We start from the raw sequence: 18,464 nt of genomic DNA on the forward strand, positions 1-18,464 counted from the left end.
ATATTCCAGATAGTAATACCATTCCATAAAAAGTTGTTGGTTTTTGAAGTCATTCTTCAAAATGTAAATTTGGAAAGTTATTTTTTGGATAATAAGCTGGAATTTTTGAAAATTGATTATTCTATCCTCGTAATTTATTGATATGGAAAACTTCATATCAATAAATTGAGATTCAATTTCGTTAATAGTATTTATGTTATTAGAAGTTGCTAGAGGAAGATAATTTTTATAATTGAGTTGCAAGTTCTATAAGAACATTAACTTCAATTTTTGATGGTTTTGGAGTCGTCTCATGTAGCTTTATTAAAGCTGGTTCCATGAGTTGCTTTGAAGATTTTGAAGAAGCGGATATCTCAGATTCAGAATTTATTTCAATTTTATTAAGTTGAGAACACGTAAATTGAAGAACTACATTAGTGTAGTTATTTTGAGCTTGAATATTTTTTATATCTTTAACAACAACTTGAAAATCATCAGGTTGTTCTTTAGATATCATTTTGAGAGGAGAAGCAAGAATTTTAGTATTTCCTTGAGAAACAACTATTTCTTGTATAGGAGGGTGAGAAGATTGAATATTATTACCAGAAGGAGATTTCCAAGTCTTTTTTTGGAATATAAGTATTTTGAATAGATTTTCTTTTTGTTTTTTACCATAAGCTTTGAAATAAACCCATTTATAGAAACTTAAAAGTCTTGAAAATTCTTCATAATCCTTCCAAAAAGATTCTCTTTCTTCTTTTGTAAAACTTTATCGAAAGATTTTTCTAAAATTTTTAACATCAAAAGATTGATCAGTTTTAAATTCATTTCTTCTATTATTATTAGAAGAAATAACATTACATTGTTGATCAAGTCTCTTAGAAGAAGGTAGCATATCAGATAAAGTTGGTGAATCAGGTTGTTCTTATTCTTCTACTTTATCTTCATTACCAAATTGAGGTTTTGGAATATTTGGATTAGATTCAACACCTGTTAAAGAAGATGTTGAAAATCTATTAGATTGAAAAGGAATTTTCCTAGATCTATGCCCAGATCTAGCAGAATAAGATCTTTGAAATCTAGATGAAGATGAAGATGATCCTTCAAAGATCATCTTAACATTTCCATAAGGAAAATTAATAATTTGATTCAGAGTAGTTTGAACAGGAGCAGGAATTGGATTTTGAACATTTTCAAAATTTCATTCAAGTCCTGTAGATTTAAAATTTCAAGGAACTCCCTTGGAAATCGTAGAGTTTGAATGAAAATGATTGACCTCAACCAAAAGACTTTCATCTTTTGGGGACGAATAAAGAGCACCAATATTGAGCTGAGTATTCATGAGCTTGTAATATACTCTATAGATTACAGCAAAAGCATTTGTACGATCTTCAAAATCAAGATTTTTTGTTTGAACATGAAGATTTAGAGCATAAGAATGGCTCAATCATTAAGATTGATAGAAAAATTTGGATAACAGTTTTAAAATACGGGACCACTTTCTAGATTTGATTCTAGAACATATAATAAAGAACTTTCAAATTTGAGAAGTCATTTATCTCTGAGAATTAAAAGAACGGGCTAACCAAGTCGAAACAAATATTTGACAGCAATTTGAATTAATCCAACATGAAGATATTTGAATTTCTTCCTGTGAGATTTAATAGTATCTTTTGAAAATAAATTAATATGTGCATTTTGACTTTTAATAGGAATAGTTTGTTCAAAAGCTTTGATAACATAATTTTGAGTAAAATCAAACATTCCTATTTTATAGATAGAGCTTTTCTCTACCTTTGGAATAGTTTAGTTATGCAATCTTTGTTCAATTTGAGTTATTTGAAGTTCATGAGAATTAAAATCATTTGATGCAGATGCTTGATCTAATTTTTCTTCACGTTGAAAAACATTTGAAATATTTTCAGATCTATTCCTAGATTTCCTTTACCAACTTGAAATTGAACCAGAAAGTATTTTGTACTCTTCTTTAATACAGAAATTTTAATGTGAAATATTATGTAAATGCAAGGCGAAAAATGAAAAATATGGAAGATGATGATATTAATTATGTGGAACATAAGGATCTTATTTATAATAAATTAGAAGTTGTGCACGAAAAGACACAACTCATAGGTTATGCCTTATGTGAACAGCCATGACCTTCTTTTTTTTTTTTTTTTTTTTTTTTTTTAGAAAAAACCCAAGGGGGGGGGGAAATGACAAGAAGATATTGGAACATCAATTTGGAAGAGATGATGGAGGCAGGAGTTCATTTTGGCCATGGTGCTAGGAAATGGAATCCTAAAATGGCATCTTATATCTCTGCAAAGCATAAAGGTATTCATATTACAAATCTTACTAGAACTGCTCATTTTTTATCCGAAGCTTGTGATTTGATTTTTGATGCAACAAATAGGGGAAAACAATTCTTAATTATTGGTACCAAAAATAAAGCAGCTGATTCAGTAGCATGGGTTGCGATAAAGGCCTGGTGTCATTATGTTAATAAAAAAATGGCTCAGTGGTATGGTAACGAGTTGGTCCACTATAGAAATGTGACTTCATAAGTTCAGGGACTTGAGAATGGAACAAAAATTGGAAGACTCGACAGTCTTCCGAAAAGGGATGCAGCTATGCTGAAAGGCAATTATCTCGCTAACAAACATATCTGGGCAGGATTAAATATATGATAGGGTTACCTGATATTGTAATTATCATTGATCAGCACGAAGAATATACAACCCTACGAGAGTGTATCACTTTGGGAATTCCAACAATTTGTTTAATCGATACAAATTGTGATCCTCATCTTGCAGATATTTCGATTCTAGCAAATGATGATGCTATATCTTAAGGGCAAAGGCTGCTTGAGAAAAGTAGATTTTTGAAACACCTTATTATCCTTTCAAGTTGGGAATTATGTCTCTTTCCATATAATAACAATCACCGGTGTGAATGTGAATGCTACAAATCGAAAGAATCACTCAAGACCACGGCTCCAACATCAACTATTTGTTGTATATTGTTCAACATCAATAAGAACCAAGTGTGGAATGAACAAAACAATTGGAAGCCAAAACTTGGCCTATGCAAGAAGCCATGTGACCGCATGGCCGTATGCAGAAATCTAGCCGCATGCTAGACTTGAACCATGCAACCGCATGGTGTTGAACCATGCAGTCTCATGGTAGTTTTTTAGTGACGTTGGAGGTCGTTTTGGTATGAATTATGATGGCTTTTGGGATGTTTCTTCCAACTTTTTAGCATGTTTTGACACCAATTCATGGACATTGAGTGAGGCCTATAAATAGGTCATGGAAAATCAATGTAAAAATGTTGAAATCATAAGAAAAATATTTGATTACATTTGTGATCATAATCGTCATTCCAAAAAGAAGAAATCAATGTCTTCTGATTTAATAATCCCTTTGCGTTCTTCAAATTTTGAAGAATTTATACAAGTGTTAAAGTATTAATTCTCTATAATGCTTGATCAATCCTTCAAACCGTTTGCTGCGAGACCCTTTAAGCAGCAAAATGTGTATTCAAGAGGGGGCAAATATCATTTGAGGACAACGATATAATGTCATGTTTGAGCATTTTGTACTCATTATGGTTTTCTTCTTATTTTCATCTTCCTAATTATTTTTTATATCTTGTTTCTTCTCCAAATCCTGGTGATGAAAATTTCCCAACAATTTCAAACGATATTTTGGCGATAGAGAATGAAAGCACTTCAGCGATGATCATGTTGGTGGATCGAGATCTTGTTCATGTGGACTGCTTGATGGCACTAACTTCACAGGATGGTTTGATTTGTAGAAAGACATGAATCCAGACTCTTGTATTCAAATTCGGTAAGTCGAAATTGCGTTTAAATTTCTCGGTATTATATTCCTCAACAATCTTAAGATGAATCATTTTCATTGTGCATGTTAGAATTTTGTTAGATAAATTACGTGGATATTGACTGCAAACACACTAGTATTTTACTCACAAATTTGGTTATGATTTATGTTAATGGAAAAAGACAAATCTCATGTAAGAGTGCATTAAACTTTTATGGCCAAACGGTGGCTGTTGATGTAAAAGAATATATGATGTGAATAGTGGTTTTATGCTTGAATTTTGGCCATACTTTGAATATTCTGGTTTGTAGAATTTTCTCTGTATAACCCAACAACAAACTATTATTAGATGCAAAGGGATGCTTCAATTTGAATAAATCAGTGTGTATATCTTCAATCGACAGTTAAATTCAATTATAGATTTAATGAAAGTGCACTCCCTTTCATACATTGGAACCCAACAATGGAAATCTGGTGAATTCATGGAAATAGTTTCTATTAAAAAATCTAATCATATATTTTGCATCCCTATTGGTTGTCAGTTCAATTTGGAGATGAATCTGTGATGATTGAATGCACAAAGTAGATAGTGAGTTTCATATTGCTTTATGGACAAACAAATATGGAATTCTACTTAGTATATTTGTTCTGAATTTTAAACTCATATGCCAATAGTTGTTTTAAAACTGCCTTTATTCAAAGTTGTATTATCAGTAAATAATATTGCAACAAAGTTATGAGTAACTTCTGGAATGCATTTTCATTCCTAGCATGTGTGTGCATTTTCGGAATATCCACAATTTTAATTGTTGGCAATTTATTTTCTGGCACCTTTCCAGTTCATATGATGACAATGTTTGGGGTCAAAGTTGATATGATAATTAGTTGTGAAATTCATAACACATTTTGATATTCATGAATGACATGCATATTTGTGTATTGTATTGAAAGTATAACTTTTCACAATGCAGTTGCGTTCATGCCTATTCATTTACTTGAATTTTAAAGGAAAATAGTTGAGATAAGTTATGTTTTGATTTTATATATTTTCCTTGTTTGACTAACATTTGTGGAAGTTAAGAATATCATTAATTCTTGTTTGGAAGGAAATCAAGAGATTTGTCACTTCAATTATTTGTCCACAACACGAGAATGAATGTATAATTGTTTGAAATATGAGTGTGATGAATTGGATATAGTTGAGACTAATACAAGTCAACAAATGGATAGAAAGGAGAAAATTTACTCCTAACAATTATACATGCATAAATATTGGAAGAACGCCAATTATTTGGTTTCATGAACTATTTCTCTTATTGGAATATGAAAATGGCATGGTAAATCAGTTGGTTAAATTTTCATATTTGGTTGAAAATTATACTAACTTTGATTCATGATGATAGCCTCAATTAATTCTATGAAACTAAGTGAGATGATTTATGCAACATTGTATTTGCATATGAGCATGACAAAATGTGATTTTGTCCAGTTGTGAATAAGGTAAATATGTACCTTATTATTTGATATGATGTTCTCTTATGAATGTCACAAAAATGATAAATTGCTTTATATTTGAAGAAGTAGTAATTCTTGTAAATTAAGATACTTGACCTTCTTGATTGAATTTGATTTCAATCGTGGAGCCATTTGAGTTCGTGTATGTTTAAAAGCATTATCGCTTTATGAGTTGACCTTGATCAAATTGTGTGTGATCAAAATTAAAGATAGTTGGTTTGAAGTATAACGACTACTATCTGAAAATATCTAAACTTTCACAGATATTATCTAAGTGATAAGTAAATTAGACTATGAAAGAATTAATGAACTCTCAGTCCAAGTATAATCCCAAATATTGGGGTTAACATGTTGATAAGCTCCAAAATAACCCTAAATGTGGGGGTTAACATTGATGCTTGTGAACTTATATGACAAGTTCAAGACTTGTGGATACAATAATACAAAATTGCATATGAATTCCTAATTGAGGAACTATATGGGTAACTTAATATAAGAGTTACAATTCTCTAATCATAGAAAGATAACTATGAAGGAGAAAGGTAGAAAATCCTTATACAATTATAAGGTTAATATACACTAAGTCTAAAGTGGATGAAATGGATAAAAGCAGGTCATGGCGCTTGCAAAACCAATAGGAATATTTAAAGAATATTTATAAATTGAAGGTCATTATAATGATTCAATGATGATAAGTGAATAGCCAAGTATGAAATCCACAAATTAAAGTGATTGACTACTGTAATGGATAATAAAAAATTCTTCAACCATGTTTAGAAATCTGTAAAGCTTTAAACTAAAGCTAGTGAGAAAAATGGAGCTTCATAAAATGATTTCTTGGTGATGACAAGTTGTAATATCAAATGAATTGATTGTTGGCTAGCTACATTTGATAAGATACTAAGTCACATGTAATAGAAAGTCTAAACATATACGTCTTAGACGTGACTTCACAAGGAAATTATCAAAGGAAAAATAATATTCATAGAGAATTTAGCAGATCCTTTAACTAGACCACTAAATAAAAATTTAGTAGTGTTTACTTCGAGTAAGATGGGGTTGAAACTCCTAAATTACAAATGTCCACCAATGACAGAAATCCTACCTGTCATTACTCAAAAGGTAATTCACGAGTTCAAAGGGTAACAACAAGTCATTAGATGTGTAAAAAGTTGTAGCATTATTAAAATCCGCAATAACTGTATCCTAATCAAAATAATGCTAGTAAGTTACTGAAGTGAGATTTGAGCTTTAAGCTCTTAATGAAGTTTAGTGCTTAAAAACAAGTATTTCTAAAAGTAAAAAAGATACTGAAAGAACTTTACCTGAATTAACTTCGAGGTGGTGCTGCCTCAATAGAAAGGTGGAGTTTCTCTCTTAAAAGTTTGTTGAATAAGATGAGCGTAAGGCCATAAAAGCGCTAAGCGAGTTGAATAACTTGAGAACATGTAATACTTGTGTGTGTGTCCTGACTGATATTGTCACATGGAATAATTGGTTTATAACCTCATGCTAACTTTAAATCCAACTTTACTTTGTTTGGATTACACTATTATTAGATTCAAATCGAAAGATATTTAATCCTTAAGCATAAATATTGAATACTTTGAGTATGAGATCTTATTAAGCGTTGAACAAGTGGAGGATTGTTGTATATTGTTCAACATCAATAAGAACAAAGTGTGGAAAGAACAAAACAATTGGAAGCCGAAACTTGGCCTATGCGATCGCATACGCCAACAAGCCATGCCAGACTTGAACCATGTGACCGCAACCGCATGGTAGTATTTTAGTGACTGTTGGAGATCGTTTTTGTTTGAATTATGACGGTTTTTGGAATGTTTCTTGCAACTTTTCAGCACAGTTTTGGCACCAATTCCTAGACATTGATTGAGGCCTATAAATAGGCCATGGATAATCAATGTAAAGATGTTGAAATCATAAGAAAAACACTCTATTACACTTGTGATCATAATCTTCATTCCCAAATGAAGTAATCAAAGTCTTATTCATCTATATTCAATATTTCCTTTGTGTTCTTCAAATTTGGAGAATTTATACAAGTGCTTAAGTATTGATTCTCTATAAGGCTTGTCAATCTTTCAAACTGTTTGCCATGAAACCCTTTAAGCACCAAAATTTGTATTCGAGAGAGGACAAATATCGTTTGAGTACAACGATATAATGTCATGTTTGAGCCTTTTATACTATTATACTCATTATGATTTTCTTCTTATTTTCATCTTCTTGATTATTTTTTATATATTGTTTCTTTTCCAAACCCCGATGATGAAAATTTCCCAACAATATCTTTCAACTGGAGCAGTAAACCCTGGAGATAAATATAAATAAGGTTAAAAGTAAACAAAAACATAACCACAAGTACGTGTGATGTTGAATCTTACAGCCCCAAATAAGTGACTGCATGTATGTTCTCAATTTCCATCAAAAAGAATCTTATAATCATTACAGAAGCCTGAGATGTGAAGTATCATTTGATCTCTTGATTTGCCAACCGAGTTTCCAAGTGTGTTGTAGTACTGTGACAGACGAATCTTCTATGCAAATCTTATGCGACATTGCCGGACTGCATCCAAGGATGCCAGTCAGGAGACACTTGATTGGGACCGAGTGTGTGAAAATACCAATACAAGAAGATGCTGACGACGGGGTGCTTCTGACATTTATGTCACGAATTGACCCTTGGTTAATGGGTACTCGAGGAGACATCTCGTCATCAGCCTCGTTATCCCCAGTCGTAGTCACAATCTGAAGCCTGCTCTTCCCAGATTTCTTCCTTGAAAGCCCTTGCCGATTCCTGTGAAGCAAATCCCAATGGTGTGGCGGGAGGGATGGCCCATCTTGGTCGGGCATCAAATTTGAAGGAGCATGAGAACTGTGGTTTTGAAAGACCGGGTTCTCACTCTGTTCTGGTGGGGAGAAAACGGATTTATATTTTTCAGGCAATGCCAAAACTGTACCGTTTAGGAACTGAACCATCCGGAATTCCACCTGCCTCAGTGATTCCCCAGATGGTGCAGAAAAATCAGGCTGGAATCTCTCCATGAAGCTCATCGTTTCAGGTGTAAAAATTTCTGATCGGTGGCATCCTTCCCAGAGTCCCTGGCTCATCTCCACCAATGCATCTGAAGGTTGTATCCGTTCCTCCAAAAAATTTAACTCCTGCAAAGTTTGATCGTAGGACTCTTAGTTAATGAAGTTTAACACATACTTTATGGTGTTCTAAAAATACCACGAATCAAAACATTTTTCAGTTCACCTGACTCATTTTCAAATGGATTTATCAAACAAAAACTGAAATATTGAAAACAAAAGAAGAAGAACAAGCACAATCGAATGAAGTAATGTTAATGACTACGCAATCCTACATCGGGACAATGCTCAACAGAATATATGTTGCTTAAAATACCATGAGCGAAAATTGTTTTAGGACTTATTGCAATACAATTCTGATTTGTGGTCAGAGTGTCACCCCTTAAAGGTTCAATTTTTGGTCCTTGAGTTTTCATCCAAAACACTAAGAATAGATATCCAAGCTCCTATAAAGAATAGAACTCTCGCAACATTTATAAATTTTTACTTTTCCCAAGGAAAAAAATTTCAAGATACTTAGTAATTTGTCCCTCAAGTGTTTATAAACAATTTAAATTATAAATAAACAGAAATAAGTGGTAGATAAGTTGATGATACTTGTGGTCCCTCGAAATGGGTGGATAAAAAGTGACTTGGTGGCTAAAATTCATTTCATGTTATGTCAAAACTCAAAGCTATATAACATGCTTAAACTGGTATCATGAGGCATGTGGTAACAAATGTCCTTGCAGATAATCAAAGGAGGAGCAACTACTTGGGTACACCTCACAGAACAAACACCTCCTCCGCACATTCTGTCTTTTAGTATATGAAAAACTTGTTAATTTATCCAATTATCGATAAAAATCTTAACGTTTCTCCACAACAGGAAATAACTATCCTCCGCCATTCTTATATATGCTGAGGGAAATATCAACATCGGCTTACCTTGGGCAAAGAATATATGCAGAATATGATAAGATGAACCCCGATCAATGATCATAAAATATGTTTTTTATTTTTTTATTTTTTTCCAGGGAAAAAGAGCTAGGTCACTATAGATGGAAGAGTTGCTAATGCATGTATAATATCCGCACCCGAATTTTGGGGTCTAATTATTAGAATTGAAAATTTAGGGGCTCATTTGAGGGTTAATTCACCTTCTCAGACATTGTAGCAAACTTACTATAAATGCTAATTCCCACATGTTTTTGTTTTTAAAAATGGTTGAATTCTTAGTCAAACACTTATATAGAAAATTCTTGATATATGCTTTTTTTTTTTTTAATTACTTTGAGTGTCCAGACCAGCTTATGCGCACCTAGCCTAATCCCACAAGACTCTGAAGTTTACAGCCACCCTCATCTCAGTGGCTCTGAAGGGACTTGAAATGGTGACCATTGATGAGCAAACTCAAGATCTGACCATTAACCGACCCCTCTGGGTTAATTCTTGATATATGCTTGATTGACCAAACATAAGGTAATGTGAAGTGTGAATGCATGAATGTAGGAATGAGGGACAGATTCTTACTCATTTCACAAATTTTAAGAAACAATTTCCACCATCATAAGTTTTTCCTTAATGATGCATACCTAGTTTTGTCCTATTTAAACCCCTCATTCACATTCATAAGCTACCACTCATTATTATTTTTCAATCTTAATAATATACACATATATACGTTTATAAGTCGAGGTGGAAATTGTAGAGGGATCAAGTCTCTATTACTCTTTCTTTCAAATTTTACCATAAGCACGCTGCCTATGGTAGAAGGAATTCAACGAGGCCTTTCTGAAAAAGTACTACCTCACAAGTATCCAAAATCGGAAGAAGGTTGAGTTTCTCACTTTGACTAAAGGCTCAATGACGTTGATGGAGTACAAGCAGAAGTTTGAAGAGTTGGTTCATATGCTCCCGAGTTTGTGGATACAGAGGACAAGAAGGCGACACATTTTGAGTAGGGTTTGAGGGATAATTTGAAACGGACTGTCATAGTGCTTCAGCATGAAAACTATCATGACGTGTTGGCAAGAGCACAATTGGCAGATTTCGAGAACCGCACTAGCGGGGAGGAAAAGTAGCATAATGGACAGTTAGAGAAGCAATAGTAGGTGGATAACAAGGGCAAAAGGAAAAAAATTTATGCCAAAAAGAGCAGAGGAAATTCAGCACAAGATAACAACAAGAGTTACCCGCGCTATGGAAAATATTAGAAGCATCATCAAGGAGCTTGCCTTTTGGGAATGAATTTATGTCAGTGTGGAGGACAAGGACTCAACTCGGTATTGCCCTAAGTACAGGAGCAACCAACAAAGGCCATAGGAGAACAACCAACATAGACAAGGCCATAAACCACGAGGACATGCTAAGGTTTATACACTAGCAGGGCAGGAGGATCAGAATCGAAATTTCTTGATAGGTAAAGTCCTCATATCCGACTTATGTATTGATTGATTCTGATGCAACTAACTTCTTTATAGCCCCTAAGTTTCTATGTAAACTGGATATTATGGTTGAATATGCACAATTCCCTTTAGTAGTGATGATGTCCACTGGGGATATAGTGAATATTAATCACATAGTTAGAATGACAAGAGTAAAAATTGAAGGTAAATCATTGGAGGCGGAATTGTATACATTAGATATGGACGAGTTCGATGTCATTCTTGGAATGAACTGGCTATCCAAGAATCACGTGATAATTCGTTGTTTTGAAAAAGAGGTGATTTTCTAAAGACCAGGGGAAGAGAGACTTTGATTATCTCTGGCTTGAGGTGAAATCTTACCCCGCATTTTGTCTGCATTGAAAGCTCGATAGATTGTACCATTAGAAAACACTACGGGACTTCTGATGTCCGTATTAAGTAAGAAAGAGAACAATAGATTAACAGTCAACGATGTTAGGGTGGTATGTGAATATCTAGAAGTCTTCCTCGAGAAGTTGCGTGGCATGCCACCAGAATGAGAGGTAGAATTCACAATTGACCTTACTCCCGGCTCAGCAACTATCTCCAAAGCCCCGTATAGAATGGCACCCAAAGAATTACAAAAATTGATGGCACGGTTGGAGGAAATATTGGACAGAGGTTTCATCCGGCCCAATGTATCGCCATGGGAAGCATCGGTGCTATTTGTTAAAAGGAAGAATGGATCGATGAGGATGTGCATCGATTATAGATAATTGAATAGAATCACTATCAAGACTAAGCATCCTCTTCCCAGGATTGAGGATTTGTTTTATCAGCTCAGAGGTGCAGTGGTATTTCCAAAATTGATTTAAGGTCTAGTTATCATCAATTGAGAATAAAAACTAGTGATATCCCTAAGACCGCTTTTAGAACTCGGTATGGACACTACGAGTTCTTAGTTATGCCATTCGGACTAATTAATGCTCCTAGAGTCTTTATGGATTTGATGAACCACGTTTTCCACAAGTGTCTGGATCAATTTGTTATCGTGTTCATCGATGATATCCTGATTTACTCGAGAAGTAATGAGGAATATGATGAACATTTAAGGATTGTGTTGGAGGTTTTAAAGATGGAGAAGCTCTATCCCAAGTTCAAAAAGTGTGAGTTTTTGCTGAAGCGGGTAGCATTCCTTGGACTTATTGTCACAGCTTGAGGGATAGAGTTGGACCCTAGTAAAGTGAAGGCAATGTTGAATTGGTCATCGCTAACCAATGTAGAAGAAATTCGTAGTTTCTTGGGCTTAGCAGAACACTACTGGAGGTTCATTTAAGGATTCTCCAAAATGTCTGAACTGCTAACACAATTAACACGCAAGGGTGTGAAGTTTAACTAGACAGAGAAGTGTGAACAAAGCATTAAGGAATTATAACAAAAATAGGTAAACGCACTAGTGTTAACCATACCCAACGGGTCAGATGGTTTTGTGATATATAGTGATGCTTTGAAACAAGGTTTGAGATGTGTCTCAATGCAGCACGACAAAATGATTGCCTGCCTATGCATTAAGACAATTAAAACTACATGAACAAAGCTACCCTATGCACAACCTAGAACTTGCAGTGGTGATCCATACATTAAAAATTTGGAGGCACTATCTTTACGGAGGCAAATGTAACATTTATATAGACCACAAGAGCCTCAAGTACATCTTCACCCAGAAGGAGTTGAATATGAGACAGAGAAGGTGGCTTGAATTAGTTAAAGATTACCATTGTGAAATTCATTATCACCTAGTCAAGGCGAATGTGGTAGCTGATGCCTTGAGTCGGAAAACGGCAAGTTAATTAGCTATGCTAACTATGCATGAACCACTATGGAGAGAATTTGAGAGAATGAATCTAGAGGTTGTCACCACTCAATCAGATATGGTCACTCGAGTAGCAGCTCTCTCTATTCTACCCACACTTGTGATAGAATTAAAGGACATCAAAAGGATGATCAGTCCTTTGAGTACATCAAGTCTAAAATTAACTCACAAAAGTGGAAAGATTTCACCATAGCTGAAGATAAAGCATTATATTATCAAGAGCAGATGTGTGTACCGATTTTCGAGGAATTGAAAAGAGATATTATAGTGGAGGCTCACTCCTCTCCTTATTCAGTACGCCCAGGAAGCACAAAAATGTACAAGGATTTTGAACGCAATATTTTAGTGGAAAGGCATGAAGAGGGATATAGGCGAGTATGTTCAGAAATGTTTGGTGTGTCAGCAAGTGAAGGCCGAACACCAACGACCGTCAGGGTTACTTGAACCATTGGAAGCCTAGAGTGGAAGTACAAGCATGTAACTATGGACTTCGTGATTGATTTTCCAAAGTCAACAAGAGGTCATGATGCTATTTAGGTTATAGTGGATCGACTCACCAAATCAGCTCATTTCTTGCCGGTTCGAATAACGTTTACTATGGATCAATACACGCAGTTATATGTGAATAAGATAGTAAGTTACATGGTCCGCCTTTTTCTATTGTATCGGATAGAGATCCAAAGCTCACATCGAACTTTTGGAAAAGTCTACATCGAGTTATGAAATCTAAACTAAAGTTTAGCACAGCATTCCATCCTCAGACGGATGAGCAGTCTAAGCGGAAAATTCAAACATTGGAGAACATGCTTCGGACATGCATACTTGAGTTTGGGGAACAATGGGAGAAGCATTTACCTTTAGTTGAATTCTTATACAACAATAACTATCACACTTCAATTGAAATGGCATCATACGAGGCATTGTATGGGAGAAAGTGTAGATCACCAGTTCATTGAGATGAAGTCAGTGAGCGAAAGAGGCCAGAGATTATTGAGCAGACTGTACATGCAATTGAAAAAATTCGTGCCAGCATGAAAAGTACTCAGGATAGACAAAAGAGTTATGCAGATAGAAAGAGAAAGGGACTAGAATTTTCAGTTGGTGATAAGGTATTCCTCAAAGTGGCAGCGATGAAAGGAGTGCCACGTTTTGGCATGAAGGGCAAGTTACGACCAAGGTTTACTGGCCCGTTTGAGATCTTGCAACGTATTAGGGACGTCCCATATCAATTAGCGTTACCTCTTGAACTTTAAGCTGTACATGACGTCTTCCATGTGTCAATGCTTAGAAAGTATGTCCATGGTCCAAGTCATGTGGTCAACTATCGGTCTATTGAATTACAGCAAGATTTAAGCTATGAAGAAATACCAATAAGAATTATTAATCAGAAATTTCAAGCCCTTTGGAACAAAGTGATCCCGCTAATAAAAGTACAGTGGCGAAATCACTCGGCTGAAGAGGTTACGTGGGACGAGAGGTGGAGATACGGGCTAAGTATCCACAACTCTACAATGAATTCCAAGGCAAATTTCGAGAACGAAATTTATTTTTAGGAAAGTAGATTATAATACCCACAACAGAATTTCTGGGTCTAATTATTAGAATTGAAAATTTAGGGGCTCATTTGAAGGTTAATCCATCTTCTAGGACCTTGTAAAAAACTTACTATAAATGCTAATTCCTGCATATTTTTGTTTTTAAAAAAGGTTGAATTCGTTGTCAAACACTTATATAAAAAATTTCCGATACATATTTGATTAACCAAACATAAGGTAATGTATAGTGTAAATATAAAAATATATGAATGAGGAATAGATTCTTGCTCATTTCATAAATTTCAAGGAACAATTTCCATCATCATGAGTTTTTCCTTAATAATGTATGCCTAGCTTGTTCTATTTAAACCTCTCATTCACATTTACATGCTAACACTCACTATTATCTTTTAGTCTAAATAATATACACATATACGTTCATAAGCCGAGATGGAAATTGTAGAGGGATCAAGTCTCTATTAATCTTTCTTTCAAATTTCAGCGTAAGTACGCTATCTATGTTGGATTACTATTATGTTATGAATTTCAAAAAAATTATCATGGGTCCCATATGGTATGATATGATTATGATTATATTAAGGGGACCAAATTTTAGTACAGCTACACATAAGAATTCTAACCACCTATGCATTAAAATTCTTGTGTCTCTATTATGTTGAATATGATTATTATGCTCCTTTAAGTTATACAAGATAATAATTCATGACGTATTTATCGAGATTTTATAAATCTTACTCTATGATAATTCACCATTTCAGGCAATTCATGGTTCGAGGCAGTCAACAGGCTAGAATTAATAAATTATTTTGTGTTTAAAACACAACTTTGAATTTCCAGTTTAGTTGTTATATTGGAATTATTTTCTTTATTTATTTTTCGTAGCTATGTGATAACACCATAATTTATTTACTTATTGAAGAAAAATAAAATTATTTCGCATTTTTATTTTAGTTCTTACATCTTATGTGACACTCAAATAATCAAGGATTCGAGTCGTCACAGCATGCGTGTACGGATCTTGTCCGTGCCATACAATGTAGTGCAGGTGTAAGAGCAAAATACATTTTGCAAAGCAGATGCTAAATGATTTAGTAGAAATTTCATAAGCAAATGAAAAATTATCTTATTTTCCTTCCTTAGTAGTTCAGAAATTAATTTGATTCAAAAATCAACAATTATCAGACAGCAACTGATCTAATACATACTTTAACAAACCCAATGCTTAATTGATGATAAAAGCTAAAAAGAAAGGTCAGCTTGGCTAACACACAAGTTTTCAATTATCAGGTGACATATCTAGATGCTGCAAAATTAGCAATCTAGTTGTGAAAATGAGGGAAATGTTCGGATAAAATGGTAACCAAAGATACCACTCGTAAGTAACGATAAAATGGTTCAAATTCACAGAGTTCACTGATTTCACCATATTGGTCATTTAGCAACAAGCTAACTCTAGCTCAGCAGAGAGCCCCAAATCTAGTTTTTCAAAATAACACATCTAAGTTCATAGGCAGAGACAGCTATAAAGCTAAAAATGGATTCACTTAAACATCTAGCACATGACATCTCTGCTAGGCCAAGAAAATATAGTTTAACAACTGAAACAGGTAATAATACCTTCATTGTTGCAGGTCCTAAAATACAAAGGTCAACAATAATTTATCCATCCCAGAATTGTGAAAGATTTTGAAATAATACTGTGTATAGGGTTATGAATACTACATAAGAGATGTCGGTTCTGTATTTGACTTTTTACAAAAATTTCAAACGGCGATAGATTGAGGTCCTAAAAGATTACAACTTTCTAACTTTTTCCTTTTTTATCCGATATGAGAAATCAATATGTAAAAATTTTGACTTTCACAAATGATGTTCACAACAGGTGTTTCCCAAAGAAAATGTCGAAATAATAATGAGGTGAAATACTCATAATTTTGAAGGACATTGGCATTCTCTGGTCCATCATTTATTATGAAATATAAACTAGTTCCATACTATCACAAGCATGGTCATAGATTCACTAGCATCTGGGAATAAAAAATTATGTAGATCAAAAAGTAATCAGATCACAAAACAGGGATTGGAGCTAGAGAAAAGGAACAAACTTTAGAAATGACTTAATACTCGAGTGAGAACATAAACAATTATCCATTCCCTGTGTATATGCACCTAATAAGTAGCCTATGCCTCTATGGGCATCTTTCCAGATAAAACAGAAAAGTTAATGCATACTTAGAAGTGCCTTAAAGACCTAAAAATGACTTGCATTTTGTTGTTGAACAATCCTAATATTATTCGATTACCATAAACCATAAAGCACAATTCGAGCAGAGAAACAACTCCTCCCTGGATTATCCAATAAAACGTAGATGTAAAGTTCAAGGCTTTCTAGTTCATTATTTATACTACTATGAAATACATCTTCTTCCTATATAAATTTGAAGTACTAGCAGAATCCTTTTTCACCACTCATTTCTATTCAATACTTCAATTCCTTTCTACTACATTAATTATGACAAAAGATTAACCATTACTCATCTCAACGATAAGGTAAGAATTTGCCTAATTACGTTTCATAGTTTAGTTTTCAGTTGATCTACCATTTGCAAAGCTTTCTAAATTACACTAAATCTCATTATAAAGCAAAACGAGTACCTGGCAAACAGAGAGAGCAGTGGCACGTGCTCGATTCAATGGCGAGGTGTAAACAGAATTTAACTGAATCCCTTGCGATTTCAGGAACACTGCCAAAGCTCTGGCCTGACGCTTTCCGTTGGGAGTTAATGCCGCCTCGGGGCACCGACCCGGGATCAAATCCGGCCTCAAATTCATGTGCCATTCCCCGTGACTGATCAAATACACCACAGTGACCGTCCGATCGTCCTCCACGACATCCGAGGGGGTGGAGAAGCTCCTAGAGAACTGCGGCGGTGGAGGCAAAGGCGGAGGAGGAGCCAGGACATTGTAAGGGTCCCACACCTTGATCGATGGCCCCAATCGCGGCGTTCCGTAAGTGGACAGCTGCGGTGAAAGCGGAGAAGCCGACGCGTGGCACGGCAACATTTCGGGCTCTTGTTCTAAAATTTTCTTGACTAGATTATCATCACCCAACATTTGTCTTCTTTCGGTTTGGATATTATGTTCTTCTTCATCTTCATCTTCTTCTTGCTGTTCATCTTCAGAAGGTATCTGTATTGACTGTGAAGAACCCATTAGGAAGAGGAGAAGGTGGGCCTATTTGGATCTGAAAGACTGAAATCACCAAATCATAGAAGCATTGCATGGTCTCGCATTTGGATCATCCATGCTGTTGTTTTGAGTAGCTAAGAATGTGTGAATTGAGTGGGTAAGATCTATGGTGGTGGGAAAGTAGATCTGATTTGGGGGTAGCTGAACCTAAACCGATTCAGATTTGTTTACAAGAACTAAGTGTTTTCGGCCCGAATCGATTGAACATGACTCCCTACTGGATTATCTCCCACAAGTCCACATAGCCATGGCAATTCGAACAGTCAAAAATAAAAATAGTGGTTAATGGAATCGAAAAAAATCAAACCAATGGTACAAAAGGACGAATATGGTATTTAATTTTAGTGAATCGATTCAGGGTGGGACGGGTATAGTATTTATTTCGTCGTCCCGTCCCAAACCACTTACCTGTTAATAAAAAATGGACAATTGGGCTCTCCATTATTCTTTCTATTATAATTTGTCTAATCCAAAATTTATGATCCGTTACCGACCCATTAACTAACCTAACCTAGTTACCACTTACCCACTAAGTATTAACTATATCACAAAGAAAATTGAAATCAAATTCAACAAGACATTAGTCGACAAACGTCTTCACTCGAGTCTCTATAGTGCGTACCCAAAATTCTTTTCTTCTCCACACCATATTATTTTTTTTGCTCGCCATCGCCATGCCCAAATAGGAAGTATTTTTCTTCCTCTTCTTGTTTGTTAATTACTATTGCTGTAATATGTATCTATTTTTATTTTTGTTGAGTTTGATTATTTGATGAAATGTGATTTTTCTTCTCCACTTAAAAATTTGAATTTAATGAATTTAGTTTGCCCTAGAGATGTTAAGTTTTATTGTTGGAGGAACACAATGATATTAAAAATGAAGATTGAATATGAATTGAGGTTACAGGATTTGAATTATTTAATAGGAATCAAGTTTGATGCA

The 18,464-nt window shown here is 34.6% G+C and overlaps 1 protein-coding gene across 1 annotated transcript; it reads right to left on the reverse strand.

Moving 5' to 3' along the window:
- Positions 1-7,660: 7,660 nt before the first annotated feature.
- Positions 7,661-17,758, reverse strand: LOC111386500. Its single transcript, XM_023010967.1, has 2 exons — positions 16,928-17,758; positions 7,661-8,525 (listed from the first exon to the last, which is right to left on the reverse strand). Exons 1-2 carry the CDS (start codon positions 17,483-17,485, stop codon positions 7,809-7,811), a joined length of 1,275 nt encoding a protein of 424 aa, XP_022866735.1. The 5' UTR covers positions 17,486-17,758; the 3' UTR covers positions 7,661-7,808.
- Positions 17,759-18,464: the final 706 nt, after the last annotated feature.

This window comes from Olea europaea, unplaced genomic scaffold (assembly GCF_002742605.1).
Source record: "Olea europaea var. sylvestris unplaced genomic scaffold, O_europaea_v1 scaffold358, whole genome shotgun sequence".
Taxonomy (NCBI): domain Eukaryota; kingdom Viridiplantae; phylum Streptophyta; class Magnoliopsida; order Lamiales; family Oleaceae; genus Olea; species Olea europaea.